This window comes from Rhea pennata, chromosome 8 (genome assembly GCF_028389875.1).
Source record: "Rhea pennata isolate bPtePen1 chromosome 8, bPtePen1.pri, whole genome shotgun sequence".
NCBI lineage: Eukaryota > Metazoa > Chordata > Aves > Rheiformes > Rheidae > Rhea > Rhea pennata.
In genome coordinates, this window is record NC_084670.1 from 26009635 (window position 1) to 26029569 (window position 19935).

Consider the following 19935-nt stretch of genomic DNA (forward strand, 5'->3'; position numbering starts at 1 on the left):
CTTGCTTTCTATTGTTTGTTGTAACCTGCTGGTGCTTGGCAGTTAAGTTTTTAGTTGCTAACATTGTGGTCACTACGTTTCAAGTATCTTAAGAAATCTATTAATAGCAGTAGACCTAAAACTTAGTAGTTTGAGTCAGCTCCAACTTGCAGAGAAACCAGATAGGACACTCTTTGCTTTCTAGGTTTATCTTCTTGATTCAGGAAAACCTAGTGTCTTTCTCACTTGTCTCGTGCCAAACACCAGTTCAGCAGCAACTCATGTCTTCCATCCATCTGATTAGGGCTGTCTGCTCCCCATCCGCTCCTTATTTACCAGAAAAGGATAGAAAAGAGGGACTTAAGCATGGAAGTGACCTGCCCTGGTGCTCAAAGCCTTCAGGCAGTGTCCATTACACTCAAGCCAAGGGGCCATCTAGCCTTATGTACCTGGACAATCATTTCCCCTAATTCTGCTAGAATGCACTCTTTAAGTAAAGTATGAATTTTACTGATGCCACTTTTGAAACTGATTTCCTAATAGAAATCTATTTTCATATCTTGGTGATAGACCAAGTCCAGCTTTAACAGAAACCTAATAACTTGGAATTTCTCTGTAAATTATGTACCTTTATCACTAGATTGACTAGAATCTCCCATCACTGTTAGTTCTGAGTGTTATATTACTAATATTCAAACCTAAATGCCTATTCCTTAGTACAGTAATACAAGAAGCTTTCCAAGCAGAAAAGCTTAAGTAATTATACACTGCAAGATACAGAATTAACATAGACGAAAGCAGAATATAAAGAGGAAATTCCTTCTTCTTCCTCAGAACTTTAACAAGTTTCTTGAGCTACCTAACAGATACATTGTATGTATGAACTTATATGATAAACATCAGTGCTTTACAGATTTTTATAACACTTGACATACAAGTGAAGAGATACCACAGTTGCATCTCATAGCTATGTTTATCATGTGTTTAATCTATACATGTAGGATTAATTCCCTAGGTGCTGAATCTGTAATAGATCATAAGCAAATCTTGCATAACAGCACTGCACCTCTCAGAGTTTGCATCGAAGTCTGATTAAAAGAGCTAGGAAGCTACAGAAAATCCTGAGCATATGCACAATGCTTTTTAAACTACAGTGCACACAAATAGTCACCATTAAATGATTCAGATTCTCACCAAGTTTATCAACTCCATTTTTCCTTACACGATCATATTTAATATTTAGTTATTCAGAGAGACATAACTGTTAACATAACTGCTAGCATTTCTACCATCCTGTTATCATAGCCTGTTCAGAACACGTTTGAGATCAAGTTATCATTACAACTGTACAAATAAATTGTTAGACATATAGTATTTTGGTATATCAGCAAACCTAAAAATCTGTATTACAATAAGCAATAAGGAGACAGTAACATAAATACTGGGAGGCAGCCTTGGCAGTCATCTCCCCACACCTAGGCTCTGCTTGCATTGCCATTTCAGTGAAGTTCCTCTCTACAAAACTGAGGAAAAAGACTAAAAACTTGACAAAACGCATCATGGATTTCATTTGATACCAACTTAGTAAGTGCAGTTTTCGAAAAAAAAAACCCACATAGAAATGGTTGATGAGTGGCATTTATCATTGTTACAATATGACAAAGCTCCCAAAACTTTGTTTCAAGGTCTACCATGCAAAAAAAGCAAAGGTCATACCACATTGAGGTCACATCTGTGGAAAGTAAATTTAACAAGGATGCATCCTGAACATGGGAAGGAATAACCCCATGCAACAATCCAGGTTGAGGACTACCTGGCAGGAGAGTAGCTCTGCTGGGAAGGACCTCGAGGTTCTTGGCAGACAGCAAGCACAACATGGGCCAGCCATGTGCCTTGGCAACAAGGACAGCCAACACTATCCTGGGCTTTATTAAGAGGGGCACAGCCAGTAGATGGAGGGAAGTTATTGTGCCTCTCCTACTCCACACAAGTTAAACTGTGTTTAGATAGGGCATGCAGTTTTCACCCCCTCAGTACAGGAAGGACACAGGTAATCTGGAGCGAGTTCAGCAGAGGGCCACCTAGATGGTCCGGGGGCTGAAGCACTTGTCCTGCAAGGGGAGGCTGAGGGAACGAAGCTTGCTCAGCCTGGATGGAAGAGATGACTTCATGGGGACCTAACAGAAGCCCCCCAGTGCCTGCAGGGAGGTTATCGAGAGTCAGGCTCCTCACAGTGCTGTGTAAGCGAGTTGGTGGGTAGAAGAAAGTTGGAAGAAGAGAAACTCAGACTATCCAGTCAGTAGCCAGTACAGAAAAAACTTTTACCCTTAAGGACAAAGAAGCAGTGCAGCAGGTTGCCTAGGAAGGCTGTGCAGCCTCCATCCTCAGAGAGTTCCAGGCCCAATGGGATAAAGCCTTGAGCAACTTGGTTTGAGCTCACAGCTGACTCTGCTTTGAGAAGGGGGTTGGACTAGAGGCCTCCTAGCTTCCTTTCAACCTGATTTATCTCATGCTTTTTCTGTAAACAGCATCAGCTTTGAATTCATTAGATTTTATAATAATCTCAATCATGTTTGCAAATCTTTGCTAATTAGACCAGCTGTTCATATTCACCCATCAGTGACATTCATTTGTTTTGGTTTTAACCAAGAACCTTCCTTTACAACTGAATCATTTGGGAGAAAATACTTTATAATAGTGAATCACTGGCACTGAGTACTAGGGAAAGTCGGGCAGCGTTTGCCATTTAGAACTTGCTGATTCTGAAGGTAATTTCAAGACACGCACAGTTCTCCAAGCTGTAATCAGTAGCACAACATATTGGCTTTTTTCCTCATGATAGCACCTAATGAGAATCTCTCCATTAGTGTCCTCTAGTCATTTTATCCTGATGTAAACAATATTTCCTAGGTTTGTTTGTGTAGCGAAGGGGAAAAGAAGACATGCCAGTCATTCTGGAAAGGTCTGATAGGAAAATAAGGGGCTTATGTGATTGCAAAAAAGGCCACCTCCATCCTTGAACAGCAAGAAAACACAGCAAATTTTATTAAATGTGTTAATAGTTCCAAAAATTGAGAACCATACATCTTTATCTTGAAGACTTGATCTGTTTTTGTGCTCCATTTAAGTCTTATACATGAAAAATAACAGATGATATTGATGGTGAAGACTGGCCAATGTGAAAGTTAAAGCAAAGTTTTTCAAAAAGCAACTGATGAATCCACATGCCCTTATTTAGAAAGGGCATCAGTGGAGAAACTAAATCATCAGAAGTGCTCAACATTTATTCCCAAATGAAAACAGGCTGCTTAGAAGAGGCTCACTTTGGGTAACCAGAAATGTTAGAATTGAAGATTATTACTAATCTTCAACATACGTGTACAGCAATTCGTATCTCCATCAGTTGTAAAGCATTACCAGCTCTTGCTTCTGTCTCCCAGCATCATTTTTCAGGGTAAATGAACAGAGACTTGGCCTTAACAGTTAAGTGTTGTGTACTTTCTGGGAAGTATTCCTTTAAATTGAATACCCTGATGTCATAAAACCCAGTATTCTATCCATGGTTTACAACCTCTCCTTTTTATCTACTTTTAGAAAAAAGAAATTACCAAAAGCTATTTCAGATTTCTAAGGCATTTCCATGTGTCCAAACTGATAATGTATATACTAATGCTTATTTTATAAGTAAATTTTCATAACATATTCATTATTTTTACAAAGGTCTTCTATATCAATGCAGATTGCTGACTGTTCCACAAGAGCAGAGCATTTCAGAACTGATAAAGTTTAAGGATTTCTTCCCGTAAAACAGCTATGGAAGCTAAAAATGCTTCAAGGAAAGGACCATCTGGATTCTAAGATGAATTTTCAATGCTTAGGCCAGACATTTTGGCCTTTATGGGTTTAGGCAATCTATAAATAATTACGTATTTTTTGAGATAGTTATAATCATCACTCCACAGTGTGTGCCATTCCCTCTATTTCAGTTCTTCTCTTTAAAAATAGAGGAGCCTTTATATAGGAAGTCCTGTTTCACTTTTATATACTATGTTCTGCATCAAAAAAGTCTCTCTGTATTTTCAGGCAAATGTCACACCTGTCACTTACTTATTTTTATATTGCTGCTACAGCTAGAGTGCAGTGGAGCTCTTGTGAACTTTTGGAGACGCTCATTTTCTTACTGGGATGCTGATTTTCCCTTGCGTATGACAATTTAGGCAGTGTCTCTGCTTGGCTTTCTGCCCTAGAAAGTACACTCTGGTGCGCCCAGTAAAATACAAGATATTGCTTTATAGCTTCTGAAAAGTGGAATTAGGAGCAAAATCACAAACAGATTGTTCAAGTAGTACTCTTGATTTATCTTATGAAACCAGACAGTTACTAAAAACAGTTACTAATTGCTATCTGTCTATTCAGAGTAGCCAAATAATCTAACTCTGGAGGGAGCTGAGAGAATATTCCGTGTTTCAAAAATACCCAAGGCAATAAACTTGTCAGAAACTGCTAGCTTTCCTATAAGAGCACTATACATATTAAATCTGGAATTCTTATTTATTCTGTCTGAATGAACCACAGGTCAGGATGCTTTAATCACTAATTGCATAATGACCTATTGTCATGTGTAAATACATACTTTCAGAATCAGTGGAACAGGGTGCAAATGTACATGCCTCATTTTCTGAGGACACTACTAGTCTAGAAAGGGAATACTCAAATAATAATCTGAGTTCTCGTCTACATTGTTTAGTATTTGGGTAGCCTAAATCAGAAATCTTTCTGCTTCTCAGAGCCCTGAGGACTGTATTTGTGGGTGGGCAGGTTGTTTAATCTGCTTCATGAATATCTGGGTAATGCAGCCAGATCAGAATTAACTTTTTTCACTGCTTTTTTTTTTTTTTGTTGTTGTTTTTTGTTATTGCTGAAAGTCTGAATAACTGCTAAATAATGTATCTTTTTAAAATTAGAAACATTTTATACACACAAATACTGCCAAGTGGGAATACAAGTATGTATCTGATTTGCTCAGCAATTTAAATTCTCAGTCTCCCAAGAAGCGTCAGTTTCAGTCCAAGTTTCTCAGCCTGTGGACACAGAGCATATAAATAGAAGTGAAAATAAAATGTAAATAGTCAATAGCCAGTTTCAGTGTAATGGTAGTTTACATGCAACCAGATACTTAGTGAAGGCTCTATAGTTTGGGGTTTTTTTGTTGTTGCTTTCTACAGATGTGTCATATTAGAAATTATCAAATAAAATCTACAGTAATGAAAATACACAGTTCCTTCCAGCATTAAAATATCTTATAAACTCAATCTTTGAATATGTTTGCTGCTGTTAATCTACAGAGAATTTTTTGTGCAATTTTCTCTACTATTATACCAGCATTTCATTTTGCTGCATGGCATAGTTCTCAGGCACTTAATTAAAAACATAGACATGAATACAAAACACAGCATCAATGTAGAGCCTTACAATTGTGAATTGTTATACTTAGAGCTCTAACTGCAGCATTCTTTTAAAATACAGGTTGTTTTCAAGCCTAAGCATTATCACAGAACTAACTCATCCAGCCAATATGAGATTTATGCAGTTTAGAGCCAAAGACTGTTACTCTCTTGCTCTATCCAAACTGGAAAAGGTAAGAAAACCTGCTTTCTCTCTTTCTTTTTTTTTTTTTTTTTTTTTAATAACTAATCATTCTCCTCTCTTCCTGGTTTTGGAAAAATTCTTTAAAACAAGTGGAAGCAGTGAAATCACTTTCTGATTGCAGGGCTAATGTAATAGTTTTTTTTCCTGAATTCTACCCTTATTTAAGAATGAAATTTGGTTTCTATAGTTCTGCCACTTTACAAGATAAAAATTAATCTACCAACCATTTTGATAATATAGGTGGACACATTTGACATAATGGAAATTGGTATTTTTGGAAAACTGTATATTTAGAGCTGATATAATTTTCCAAGAAGCTTCCAGACCATGAATGTGGAAAATATTTCACTGTCTGAACACTTAAATTACATATATTTTAACATACTGCATTTTGTATTCCAATTCAATTCAAAAGTACTATAATTATGTATTACGTTAACACTTCCAAATATCTGTCTGGTATGTGCTTTATCATGACAGTTTGCAAACATCAGTTGTCCTCTTTTGCAGGACTGCCCTACCAAGGATAAGGAGTAGTACTACTAAAATGATAGATAAACTCTTCATATTTTATACATTTTAGTGCATGTGTTATTTTTTTCAAGCTAGGGAACAGGGAGGCTGTCTGGAGGTAAGTTTAATTTGCTTAGGAATGTGTAGTTCAATAGCCAGACCAATATGTGATCCCAGGCCTGTTCAAAACGCTGTTGCTAAAACATTAGACAGAAGATGGGAAGTGATTTGCAACACCTACTCAACTCAGTAAATTTCAAAACAGTCTTTTTCTCACAGATCTGACCTACATACCTCCAGACTCCCCGAAACTTTCAGCATCTCCACCAGCATCTTTCAGGCCTTTTTCCAAGTTACTTTATTAGAAAAAGACAGATGTTATCATGAAGCCAGTCTTCAAGGACAGAGATCTTTCACTCCACTAATCTTTCTCCGCTATCAAACTAGACATTATTGCTAGATTCTCTCATGTAGCATCCCCAGTCTTCACCTCATATATCTTATATACATTAACAAAAATGATTTCAGCATGAATTCAAGTTTGCTAGACAGATCTGGCATGTATTTTCCATTTCCTAGCTGTACAATAAATTTTGTGGTATTTCATAGATTTGTGAGTAAATTTGACATTTCAAATACTTTCACTATTTGCATAATGTTGACCTAGCGGATTTTAATATAGATTTAGTGAAAAGCCTGTTTTCCCCTACAGGCTACTACAAGTTTCTTACATAAGAATGGAATTCTGAAAAAAAAAAAACAAAAAAACAAAAAAAATAACACACCTTTTTGATGGTACAGGATAAGCATTAGAAGAACCAGTCTTTTACTTAGTTGACTATCATGCTTACATTCAACCACAAGATTATACATCACTTGGGTGATTTTTTGTGATTTGTTGCCCTTTGTCTAAAACAGAATGAGGGCTTAACCTTACTCACGTATTACTCACATGAGCACATCGAAAACAACTGTGAGGAAGTGAGGAAAAAAACTTATACAATGAGAGAAGCAGTTTGTAGTGGGAGACACAATTCATTTGGATTACACCACACCCACTATCCATAAAGGTTTGCACCTGCAGTTCCTGCATTTTAGTACTCCCTCAGATTTTCACTGCAGGAAGAATAAACTGGAACTGACTGGAATTCTGCATTGCCAATTTATTTAGGGGATCAATAGTGCCAACAGTTGGAAGGCCTTCATGACTATGTTCCAACCTAGCTTTGTTCCTTGCTGTACTACACCTACAGCAGAAGTTTTTGGCATACACTCTTAATCCATACAGTTTAACTATAAAGGGAGGTAAGAACAGTAATCACATCCCAGTATGTGATATCTACAGTTGCTTCTGGAATACCTCACAGGTTGAAAATCTATCTACTTCAAAGCCATGAAATCAGGACTTCTAATCTCAGTCTTCTTTTTTGCCTGATACAGGTTCCTCACCTTCTTTTTATAGCATAGGCACTGAATAGCATTGTAAAGATTGTAACTTTTTCTACATATTTATTTATTTATTGTACAAATGCTAGGTTGTGAAGATATGTTGGAAACTGAAGAGTTAATTAACTTCCTATCTAAATTATGCTATGGTGAAATAGAGGTAGATAAATTATCTTAAAGGAAGAACATTTTCTTCATTGCAGTTGAAGTTGCCTGCTGTTGATATTTCCCATTCATTTCATCTTAACATTTGCAGGGAGCACTTCACAGGTGGTGCTGTAGTTCATTAGACTTCAGAACTCCCTCATGCAAAATGAAAGGCAATTAAAAACTTGAGTGAAAATTATCTAATGCAGTCAAATGTACAGTTGATTGTTATTTCTGCATTAAGCACCCTTTTTCAGAAAGACTACAAAAGCCAGGGAAGTTGCCTTCAGCTAGCAGTCAAATACACATGCAAAATTGACTTTGCAACCTAATGGGCTGCAGAATAAAGATATGCAAATCAGAGAAGTCCATCTGCTGTTACAGCTGCAAGTTTCCTTATTTTAAAAATAAATAAAGCCAAAAACCACTCAGCACTGACATAAAAGAAAGCAACAACCCTTTTACACAGTGGAGAAAGGGGAAAAAAACCTATAGCCTGAACTTCAAACTTATTTTCTCCATTGACCTTAAATGAGAAGAAAAATGAAGCGACCACACCACCTTTCTTGAAAGAAAGGATTTATAGTGTCTTCGAAGAGATTCACACGAGTTTTCTTTGATTAATTTGTGTGTAAATATTCTGGGTATCCATTGAAGGATGAAAACACTATGCCTTTGAATTGTCATTTAAAAAATATGCACAAACATATATATCTTTTAATCAAACTGACTAATCTCTGAATTTTTATCCTTCACGGAAATAAGCACATATATGTTAGGTGAGCTGAAATCTATCTCAGAGAGCCAAATACCTTTGCTGTGATACACAGAAAGTCAGCTTCAATTAAGAATAGGGCATGTTGTCTCCTTTATTATTTACTATTGCTGTGGTTGTAAGCAGATTTGATGTAGCATCAGTTAGCATGCAGCAATGACATTTTTTAAAAATAGTTAGATCAGTATCTGTTAATTGGTGTAACTTTAAATGGATCTCTGATGATTTAGATCTGCCACAGTTCTGACTAAAACTGTATAAACAATTAGCCCATTCATTTGGCTGCTGAATTGATAGATCTTTACAAAGCTCTTCCAAATTAGCTATAGAAAATGAATCTCTTCTTGCCAAAAAAAGTAAAACAGAAGAGATTAAGAACAAACAGCCCAAAATAGCATAAACAATTCTGGAAGTGAGATGATATCAATCCAAAATTCTGTATGTAGAGGAATTGTACAAGAGGCTTTCAGTCTTAAATCTGACACGGGCAACACCCTAGGCTTACCAAAGCTAACAACACAATTCACTTCTCCCCTAATACACTACTGACACTGTTACCTTTATACGCTCTAGCACAACTCCCAAACTATGCCTCACACCATATCCCTGTGTCTTCCTTGTGGAAATTTTTGCATTATCAATTCACAACAGTTAGAGCATACCACAGCAGTTCCCATATTACTGTCTAAATTGAGAAGAATATCAAGATGTACCCTAGATCTCTTTAAACTATTGACGGACTGGCTAAAACAGGGTTTTAGGTATTTGATACAAATACAAGGAGGAGCTAGAAAAGACATAAATAAACTGAAAAGTTTATGAACTTGATCTTGTGGACAGAAATTCTCTAATATTCCCTTTTATGACATGTAAACTTAGGAAAAAAGTAATTAATTTTAAATTAAAGAGTGTACGTAGGAGGTGTGGTACGTGCTAAGAACGTTGTCTCAAGACCACAAATGTACAGTAGTTGCTATTTAGGAAGAAGCCAATAAAAATTTAAAACCTCATAACTTTGAGCAAAGCCACAACCATAGAGACACAACTGAGGATGACAAATATCTCCATCTATTAACGGCTTTATCTTAAAATGCAATTTATATATTTGCAGTTCCACAGGACACACTTATGCCATGCTCTTTATTCATGTTTCTGGAGATGATCTATACTTTTTATCTAACTAGTTATATGCCCTTCCTGATCACTGAATTCCAAGAAGTGTCAGGGAAAGAGCTGTTGGGCTCATACTTACTGTAAAATAAAATTGCTAAGGACATTATGACACATTTCTGGCTTCTACTGCTGCTGTATTCTCTGGAAAACCAATGAGATTGCAGGTAATAAAACAGAAATTCAATGCAGCATGCCTTAATAAAAATTGTATTTCTCACTAAACTCTTAAGCAAGAGTGAAGAAAAAGCAAGCCTATAATAAAAGACAGAGGGGAAGTAATATAAGAGGTTTATATTAAAGAGAAAAAAATATAAGCCTGCAAGCTTCCATTTTAAAGCAAACCAAATAGTGATGTCCTCCTCTCTAGCTTCAGAACTTTGGATATGAACCAAATTAGTCCCAAAATATCGCTTGCCTTACCCCCTACCTTTCTTGGCACAGTACCAGAATCGGCTGCAAATTATTCTAAACAGATGGAAGGATAAACATAATACCTTTAGTCACTTGATGCGAAAACAATCAATTCACAGCCAGTTCCCTATAAAATACTTTATAGCAGGAATTTAAAAGGATTTAGTTTAATGGAAGGTGCGGTAAATATGCATGTAATTTTAATTTCAAAGTATTTGATGTAAAACAAGTCCTACAACATTTGCCATAATGCACACCCAAATTTTAATTCAAAATAGTGACTGAAGAAAAATATCTTCAACTTTGTCCATCCGCAAACCACACTAAAAAGAAAAGCACGTAAGCGCTACAAAAGAAATACATAAGTTCTTGTTCCTGTGGCTTACAGCAATAAGCACAATGATATGCTTTTCTAAGCAAGAGTGCTCTTCATACAGTTTGCCTGAGTTTTTTTTTTCCAATTTTCTTTGTAAAATCACTCCCTGCCTATTTTGTTGTTAGAAGTACAAAGCTAGCTAAAAACACCCCTTTGCTGTTATTATGGGCCAAAATATCAGAGCACGTGTGTGTGTGTATAAGTGTGCATATGTTTCTTGGAGGAAGGATAAACCAAAGATTCAGAAAAATGTTACAGGAAAAAAGAAAAAAGAGTATTGCTCCAACCACACAGAAACAAAAAAATATGTAAAAAAAATCAACCTTGACCAAAACCAAATTTGTTTGTGTATGCAAGACTCATCTTCTTTCCTTTGCCTATGTTGTGATTTCAGACTTGTATTTATATTTGGTGTAATATTCCATAGAAGCAATATTAGCAAATGTTAGTAGTGAAGTTGAATCTTAAAGGCCAGATTTAATCTCCTTCAGTCTAAACACATTCAGTCTTTTTAAGCATAAAGTGTTTGTGGTTTTCAGAAGTGGTCTTAGTAGCCTCTTGTCTAGAGGTTCCAAAATCAGGTTATAGCTGCAGCATACTGCAAGTATTATACAGTGGGGTCAGACAGCCAAATACCTTTCCCTGTGCACACAGGCAGCTTGTGCCAGACCACCACACAGCGCTGCCAGAAGAAAGTCATCTTCCTCCTCTCTTGCTCCTGACCAAACATTCCTGCCTCTTTCTTTACGCACAACTTTGGCACTTAACCTGAATTCTTGGCAAGCTGATTCAATTTGCTAAACTGACAGAAAACTGATAGGAGCAGGGAGAAAAAGTGGACAATTCTCTGGTGAGTTAATGTGTTGCATTGGTTCATCATGCTGTCACATGAGTACCATGTCTAGCTGAGGAAGAGTAAGATATGTCTCTGTCTAGAGTAAATCCATCATCTAAGCATACCTTTAATTTTGGGAATGCTTGTTCCAAACCACTTTTGCCCTCAAAACAACATACTCTTACTTATTATAATTTAATGTTAGGTCATTGGTCAGCAGAGAGTGAAAGTAGAGGGAAAAATCTAATACAGGCTAATAGTGTTTGGTAACAATATAGAGAATGTTTGTAATTAAAAAATGGAGGTAATTAGATTTTATTTCCATAATATTTTGAATTTCACCTAGTCTGAAGAGATTGACAAAGGTGGCATTTTTATAAAGGATGCATTAATGCCACATTTTAGAGTTATTTTACGGTGTATTTTTTATCTGGAGAGGAAATTCTTTTTTTGTGACATCCTTTTCAACTCTGCTCATCTAAAGCTATAGAAATCAACATGTACCACCAGTCTATCCAACCATGGCAGAGTCCTGCAATTCAACAAAAACACATTTGGATGATACACGAGTTGGTGCAGACTGCTCATTTGCATATAAATGCCTCTAATTTCATGACATGGAACATTTCTGTACTTCATGAACACATCTTATTCTTCATGACATTCATTATCATGAACTGAAAGTTTGATATTTCATCTCTCCTTGAAATAGCAAAAATCACTTTCAACCTATAGTTTTACTCTCCAGTAGTTAATGGAAGGACATTGTAGTGCCATTTCTATGCAAGTGAGCTGTGGTAAGAAGAAAGAAGCCTAACTATAGTTATAGTCTGCTTTTCTTCCTCAGAAACATCAGAGAAAGGAGTTTCTACCCCAGTCCATATCTTATCTTCTCTCACACTGCCACTTACTCACTGAAGTACCATTTCTTGCTTTTTAAATCAGACTCTGTTCAGGTTTCAGATAATCCTGATAGATACCCTGGGCCTGAATGAGAGTCCACAGTCGACACCAAGAAATTTGCAGTAATACAAGCTTTGCTTTTCTTAAGTACAGTTGAAATCCCTCACCCATCTAAAATGATCTAGTAGAATATACCCATACAATTCAAGAGATGTGATGATTCAACCAATAATGTGCATTAATCAGAATCTTTTAACTTGAAAAACAAAGTACTGAACACAGATGCTACATACATGTGCAAAGTAACTATATTCAGAGAAAAGGGATTTTATACCTGTGATTTCTTTTAATGCAATATCCATTTGATGTTATTACTATAATCCTTTCAAAAACAGTACTAAAATTATTCTTGTTTTTTAATTCCTGAACAGAAAGAACGGGAAAAGGGGTCTAATCTGGCATTTATGTTTCGACTGCCCTTTGCTGCTGGCAGGGTTTTCAGCATCAGTATGTTGGACACGCTGCTTTATCAGGTACTGTGAATAACAATGTGGCTCAACTCAACACAGACGTGCATTGCCACCACTTATTTCCTATCTGCAGTTAGATGTTAGATGACCCTGTCAGTTCTCCTATATGTAAGGCATTAATGTGCACGCCTGTGCCAGAAACAAGGGCAAAATACCATACAGCATACTCCACGTGACAGTGCTAGGTCAATCATCACCCCCAAATCACCATCTCCTGTAACTAACAACACTGTTTTTAAACAATACTGTTTGTGAAGCTCTCCAGAGTAAGGTAACAGGAATACTTCTGATATGCACTGGATAAGTCAACAGAACTGTTTGCATGAGTAATTTATCAGCCATCTGCATTTGCTGATACAGGACTCTATTACTTCATTGAGCCCTATCCTCTTGCTCATGTTGACTAGTCCTCCAGATCACCAGAATTCAAGGAACCCCATTCTGGTCTGAACAAGTGACATAGACAGTGGTTAGAAAGGTGAATGTGAAGAAAGGCAGCATTAAACTTTGCTGCCTCAAGAATCCAAGACGGAGCTACTCATACAAAAAGAAGTGATGGCAAGTCAGTGGGGATAAGGAGCTGTTGCCCTTCCCAGACCGCTGGGGAAACGATTGATCCAACAATAGAGGGTTGGGACAAATGAAGGTAACAATTGCTGGTTTTGGGGTGGAAAGAAGAAAAATACCCCTCTCCCCCAGCACTTGCCACCTTACCACATACCCCAACACATCCAGATTCCCAATCAGCAGCTCCCACTGCTCACCTTCAAGGCTCGGGATATACAAAATAAGCAGCCGCACCAGGACCTCAGTATTCTGCTCATCTAACCACGTTCCTGCTCTGCCTATGCCAAGACGTAGCCTGTGGATGCATTTGTAGTCAGACGTTAAACATCCTTTCTGGGAAACTCATTTACTTGGATGTTAGGTGCTTTAAAAGTGTTCAATTCTACTTAAAAATTAATTCCCTGAAGGAGATCTCAAGGTACAGAGAAAAATTCCTGGAGCTAAGCTTTTCTCACAAATTCATTAATCTGTAGAATAGGCATGAATGTGAATGGCTACCAGAAAATGAACATTAGCTAACAGATGGAAATCCCTTTACCAAATTCTGGATATTTTAAAAATAATTAAATTTGCTTATGAAGCATGTTTTAAACATATCAACACTAAATATGACACTATTAAAAACAGTAAATAAATCAGGATAGAAGCAGTTTGTCATCATCATCAACTCCTTCCAGCACATAAATAACTTCTTCCTAGCCTTGATCAGTCATGCTATGACTAAATAGAGTGAAACTATTTACCAGGAAGTGTTTAAGGAAAAAAAAAAAGTTTTGTTTAAAACAGAAATCAAACCTCTCATTGTTCCTTATATACCACTCTTCCTTTCTTGGACTCCTGCTGCTCAGGAGTCTCATTTTTCTAGAATTACATTTTCTATTCCAAGTCACAAATGCTGTGACAGCACATTCTTATCATTTTTCTTCTCGGTCCCATACTTTTCTAGACAACATCTTTCTCCTGCATAGAAGGAACAAAGTAAACATCACGAGAACCAGTGAGGTTCCCATCTGATGAATCCTATCTTAGGCCAAAAAGAGTCTTTAAAATATCTTTACGACAGGAAAAAAAAGGAAAAAAAAGGGGGGAAAAAAAGAAAAAAAAGGAAAAGTTGTCATGCAAATCCCTTCGAATATACTTGGCAGCCTAATGATAGTTTTGTAGCATAAGTGATGCAGCCAAGATAATAAATAATGAAGAACGTGACAATTATCCTCATTCTATGCTGTCCTGGAAAATTAAATACTTTATACGTTTGGCTCTGGAGACATGTTTGTCCCTAATTAGTTGGCTGAAATGCAGCATAAATACAGGCAGTACATATTTTTTTGTTTAACATAGGGTTCAGAAAATCACGACTTACTGCAGTTCTGCCCAGCTGAGCTGTAGAAGTTGATATGCATGTATTTAGCCCATAAAAAATGATAGGCAGTAACACATGAGTGAAGTCTTCAAGGGACAGGGTTATACTAATGCATTTTACTAACTTCAATTAGTTACTGCAGCTGAACTCCTCCTTTTTTGGATCACATTGTCAGACTAAGTAAAGTTTAAACTGAAAGAAGTGCAATACATTGCTTTTTGCATTAGTTTAACTAAAATTGTTTAAACTCAAGAGTTGAGCAATTAAATTTGATACGTAGTGTTTCAATTAATTCAGATATTATAAATCTTTAGAAAGGATTTACAGAACACCTTCATAAGGTGTTACATTCCTTTATTGAGTGGTATTTCCCAGCTCCATATTTGCATTGAGCCAAAGCCACTAGCTGCAAGTCAAGTTGTAGTCCAGAGACAACTGATCATTGCCACCTCTTAAATATAGTGGGGCAGCATTTAAGGCAGGTTAACAGCCCTCCCACAGTTAGCAGAGCATGCATATGGCCCTCTCATTCCAGTAGCCCAGCTGATAGGAAGGCACATCTGTGATTTTCACATGTTTATCCAATATTTCTCTCTGGCATTAGGCTATGCTCTTACATTTAATTTGGTTAGTCATCTCTAATTTCTACCTTCTAATCAATCAGCAAAACCCTTCTGTCAGTAGCTCAACAAGCCTGACCTGAGATAAGGCAGATCTACCCTAAAAAACAGGTGGATTGACTGCGGCAAACTTTTCCAGTTTGGATTAAAATAATAGCAGTCTTCCCTTAGTATCATCCACTACTCAGTGCTGCAGCTCCGTAGAACCATAAGACAGCATTTCTTTTACACAGAAGATAGGCTTATTATGTATGAAATTATAATAACACCTTATTTATATTGATTCATCTTTGTTAGTTTTCATATTGCTATAAAAAATCCTTATTATGCCTTAGTCTCTAAATCCTGTGTGTGCAATTCATGCACACCAAGAATCAAATAGGAAACCTTATTCTCTGTCAATAGATTCAACACTCAAAGAAATAGCTATTTCTAAATTGCTGTTAACATAAGAGAGTGATTGTAAATATATAATATTTATATAAAATTTTATATACGTACACACACATTATATATATGTACAATTTCTTTGAAATTCACATGCTGCTCATGGTTACCTGCTTGTCTGCTCATTAAAGCTTTTTTCTTTCTTTCTTCTCTCTTTTTAAAAACGTTGCAGTCATTTGTGAAAGATTATATGATCTCTATCACACGACTTCTGCTGGGACTTGATACCACACCAGGATCTGGGTTTCTTTGTTCTGTAAGTTAAAAATAAATAAATAAAATCAGATTAATAAAAAGTACCAGAGAAGATTCTTTACCATCTGCAAAATGCCACTACTTTCTTTGTGGAGTGGTTTCTCTTATGAAAGTCCAAGAAAGGCCATCTGTTTCCTTTTTCATCAGAGAAGAAATCACGAAAATTAGGTAGAAGACTTTCCCATTTTAATTACTTCCAAAGCAAAAAAAAAAAAAAAAAAAAAAAATCCCTATTCCCATCCCAAGAAGAAAATCCAGTACATTCTTTAAGATGCAAAGGAAAATAGCAAAGACAGAGGAAAAATTGGAAAAGAGTAAATTATTTTATATGAAATAACAATGGCAGTTTGACAACTGAATTTAAAAATTTCAAGTATTAGAAAGCAGCAAGTATTAGCTAAATTATAAAGCCAGCTAGCACTTACTACCTATGCTATTCCACTGCACTAATTTTTACTAGAAGTAATAAAGGACAGGACTGGATGTTATATAAAGATGCATATCCTAGATGAATTTAATTTAGGAATCAAAGTATGAAAGTCATCTTGTCATGTATGTCAGTAATCGTCAAATACGTTTTCAAGTGGATGAATTTACCCTCCTTTCATTTTCTCCCACACCCATCGCCTCAGTGGCAAGTAAATGAATAGAAGTTATTTACCAGTTGCCTTCTGGCAAAGTTTGAAGAGTTGCAAGATGTTGCTCTCAAAAATGAACTTATTCCTGCAAATTTTCCTGAAATTGCTAAACCAATGCTGATTTAAGAAGTGTTTAAAAATACCCAACACTTACTTTCTGTTCAGTCATTAAACTGTGGTTATAGTGAAACACAAGACAGTTGAACCTCGGGTAAGGGGCCCACACTGCAGACACACGAGTATCTTGCCATAAAACTAGTGCGATAGTCATGGAGCATTTGAGATTAACACCACTATACATACAAGATACATGGATATAGATATACAAGATATAGGCAATAATTCTCAAGTTACTTTCCCCCTTTCCTCTCTGCAAATGCTCAACTTCTGGTCTAAAGAACAGATAGCTCACAGCATTCAGAATAATCCTACATTCTTTGGTCTGTGCATTACCATTTTTTTTTAAACTACTACCAGTGCCTAGGTCATTTTTTTCTTTTCAGTTTACTCACATATGAACATTGGATGAGAGATGCCACGTAAGTTTTCACTTAATTTTAAAACTATAAAAAGACAGAAGTCATTTCATAAGACGCAGCCATTTCACAGAAATAAATCCCCATAAGGTAGAGAACAAAGAAAAGGGACAGTGTCTACAAATTTAATAGAAATTTCAGATTTTTTTTTCTGTATTAAAGGGGCAATACTACAATAATGGTAACTACTAGCTGCTGTGTAAATTTTTTGATCAGTAGTAGAGTGAACAAGTGATGAGCTCTCATGAAATTAAAACTTCCTTCCTATTATTATTTGTTCAGATGAAAATAACAGAAGAGGATCTATGGATTAGGACATACGCCAGACTGTATCAGAAACTTTGTTCTTCTACAGGAGACATACCAATTGGGGTCTATAGAACAGAATCCCAAAAGCTTACAACATCTGAGGTATGTCAGTTTACTATACTTTTTCTTTGGATTTGATTACAGATACATGAAATACTTAATAAAAGGATACTGGGAATGCAGTATCTGCAAACACAGAGAATTCCAATACCCCACACCAGGTCTCCCTACAATCCCTCTAGCTACATGGACATAATCACGTACACAGGACTCGCATTCAAGTTCAGACTTCATGAATACTCAGACCCAGGCTACATACTGACTTTTATTCTAGTGCTTGTGTATAGGGAACTGATTAATCAGAGAGGACAGCTTAGGCACAGGTAAGACAAGTAATAGCTAGCTCTAGTCTGAACTTGCATATACTGACTAATGGCAATGTCCAGCAACCTGTGTGACCAGATCTTGCAGCAGGTATGCCACAGGAGGGTTATGTTATACCACAAGAGCTGGCATTTCAGTATTTATGTGAATTTCTAACTAGAAATCAGCAACTAGAGAATAAATCAGTGTTACTAAAAATATTATGGGATCTCTCTGCATTTAGCTGCCAAACTGGTAATTTTTGGATACATGTATGTATATATGTCTGCCACCTAGGCACCAGTACAAGCTGGGGGCTGACCTTCTGGGGAGCAGCTCTGCAGAGAAGGACCTGGGAGTGCTGGTGGATGACAAGTTCACCATGAGCCAGCAATGTGCCCTTGTGGCCAGGAAGGCCAATGGTCTCCTGGGCTGCATTAGGAAGACTGTTGCCAGCAGGTCGAGGGAGGTGATCCTGCCCCTCTACTCAGCCCTGGGGAGGCCTCCTCTCGAGTCCTGCGTCCAGGTCTGGGCTCCCCAGTACAAGAGAGACATGGAGCTGCTGCAGAGAGTCCAGAATAGGGCTACAAGGATGATCAGAGGGCTGGAGCACCTGCCCTATGAGGAACAGTTGCAAGAGCTGGGCCTGTTTAGCCTGGGGAAGAGAAGGCTGAGGGGGGATCTTATCAGTGTGTACGAGTACCTGAAGGGAGGGTGTCAAGGGGACGGGGGCAGACTCTTTTCAGTAGCACCACGCAAAAGGACAAGAGGCAGTGGGCAGAAATTGAAGCACAGAAGTTCTGCCTGACCATGAGGGGGAATTTCTTCCCTGTGAGAGTGACGGAGCACTGGCACAGGTTGCCCAGAGAGGTTGTGGAGTCTCCTTCTCTGGAGATCTTCAAGGCCTGCCTGGATGCAACCCTGTCTAACTTGCTCTAGGTGACCCTGCTGAGCAGGGAGGTTGGACTAGATGATCTCCAGAGTTTCCTTACAACCTTCCTGATTCTATGATTCTATGAGTCTCTCAATACCTATACATGACAGAATGACAAAACAACCGTGTTTCTTGACTATTTAAATCTACATGCTGGTGATGGTAACTTCTGCCAGAATCCACACACTAAGATTATACAACTGTAGCTTACACTTAATTTTGCCTGAAAAAATAAAGATATTTTGAACTTCAAAATCTCAAACCCCAAATTGCTTGAAATGGTTTTATAATCTTCATTCTGTCACATTCTTTTTCAATTATTCTTTAATCATCAGAAGGTTTACTTGTACCCTGAGTTTCTAATCTTTCTCACATTCCCTTCTCAACCATATTTGGTAACTGTTGTCAACAAAACTAAACACTTCAAACATGTCCAATCTCTGTTCTTTGAGGTTCTGTAAATGCTTTCAAAACTGACTGCTGCCATTCGGACATTGGCTTGCAAGTAGTACATGCACACTTCTGATTTTTTCCCCTGATTTTTTTCATGCTTACTCCCTTACAGACCTATGATTTTTTTTCCTTTTGGAAAGCTTCTGCAGAAGCATTATTATTTAAAAACTAAATGCAAAGCTTTAGGCTAAAACAGCTCAAATGCAATGGCCACTGCATATTTTGAAGTCATTAATTCACTAATTATGTCTTATGAAGTCATAATTAATATGACATCATAGCACTACCTAATTCTGAATTGTTAAAAAATTGACTGTTTAAACAAGAACTTAATACATTAAAAATACAAATAAAAATAGAGCTCCAAAAATGACTAAAGTGATTTTTAATGGTCCTGAGGTAGGACATTAATGAGAACTGCCCTAAGCACTTTTGAAAAAATAGGTCATTTCTCTATATAGATGCATGAATTTAGTTGTCCCATACATTCATTTTACAAACTGAATAATTCCTTTTATAGTTCTATCTTAACAATAACATACACAGTGAGTTCCCTTTATCTTTATAGGAACAATATTATGTATGTATTTCCTTAGTTATAATTGCTTTACTGAACAATAGGCTTTAAAAGCCTAATTTCAGAGATGTAGAACCAAACAACTGTAGCAAAACAACACTAAAGTAAACCCAAACTCATGAAAATATTTGGAGTC

General features: G+C 36.9%; 1 protein-coding gene across 3 annotated transcripts in view; it reads left to right on the forward strand.

The window, feature by feature from the left end:
• The window catches only part of KCNT2 (potassium sodium-activated channel subfamily T member 2), a 155825-nt gene that overhangs the window by 118271 nt on the left and 17619 nt on the right, over positions 1-19935 (forward strand). For all 3 annotated transcript variants that reach the window (XM_062581257.1, XM_062581258.1, XM_062581259.1), the window contains 4 exons: positions 5506-5617; positions 12639-12740; positions 15907-15990; positions 17446-17574. In XM_062581257.1, coding sequence (XP_062437241.1) covers positions 5506-5617; positions 12639-12740; positions 15907-15990; positions 17446-17574 — 427 coding nt within the window. The remainder of the gene's footprint in view (positions 1-5505; positions 5618-12638; positions 12741-15906; positions 15991-17445; positions 17575-19935) is intronic.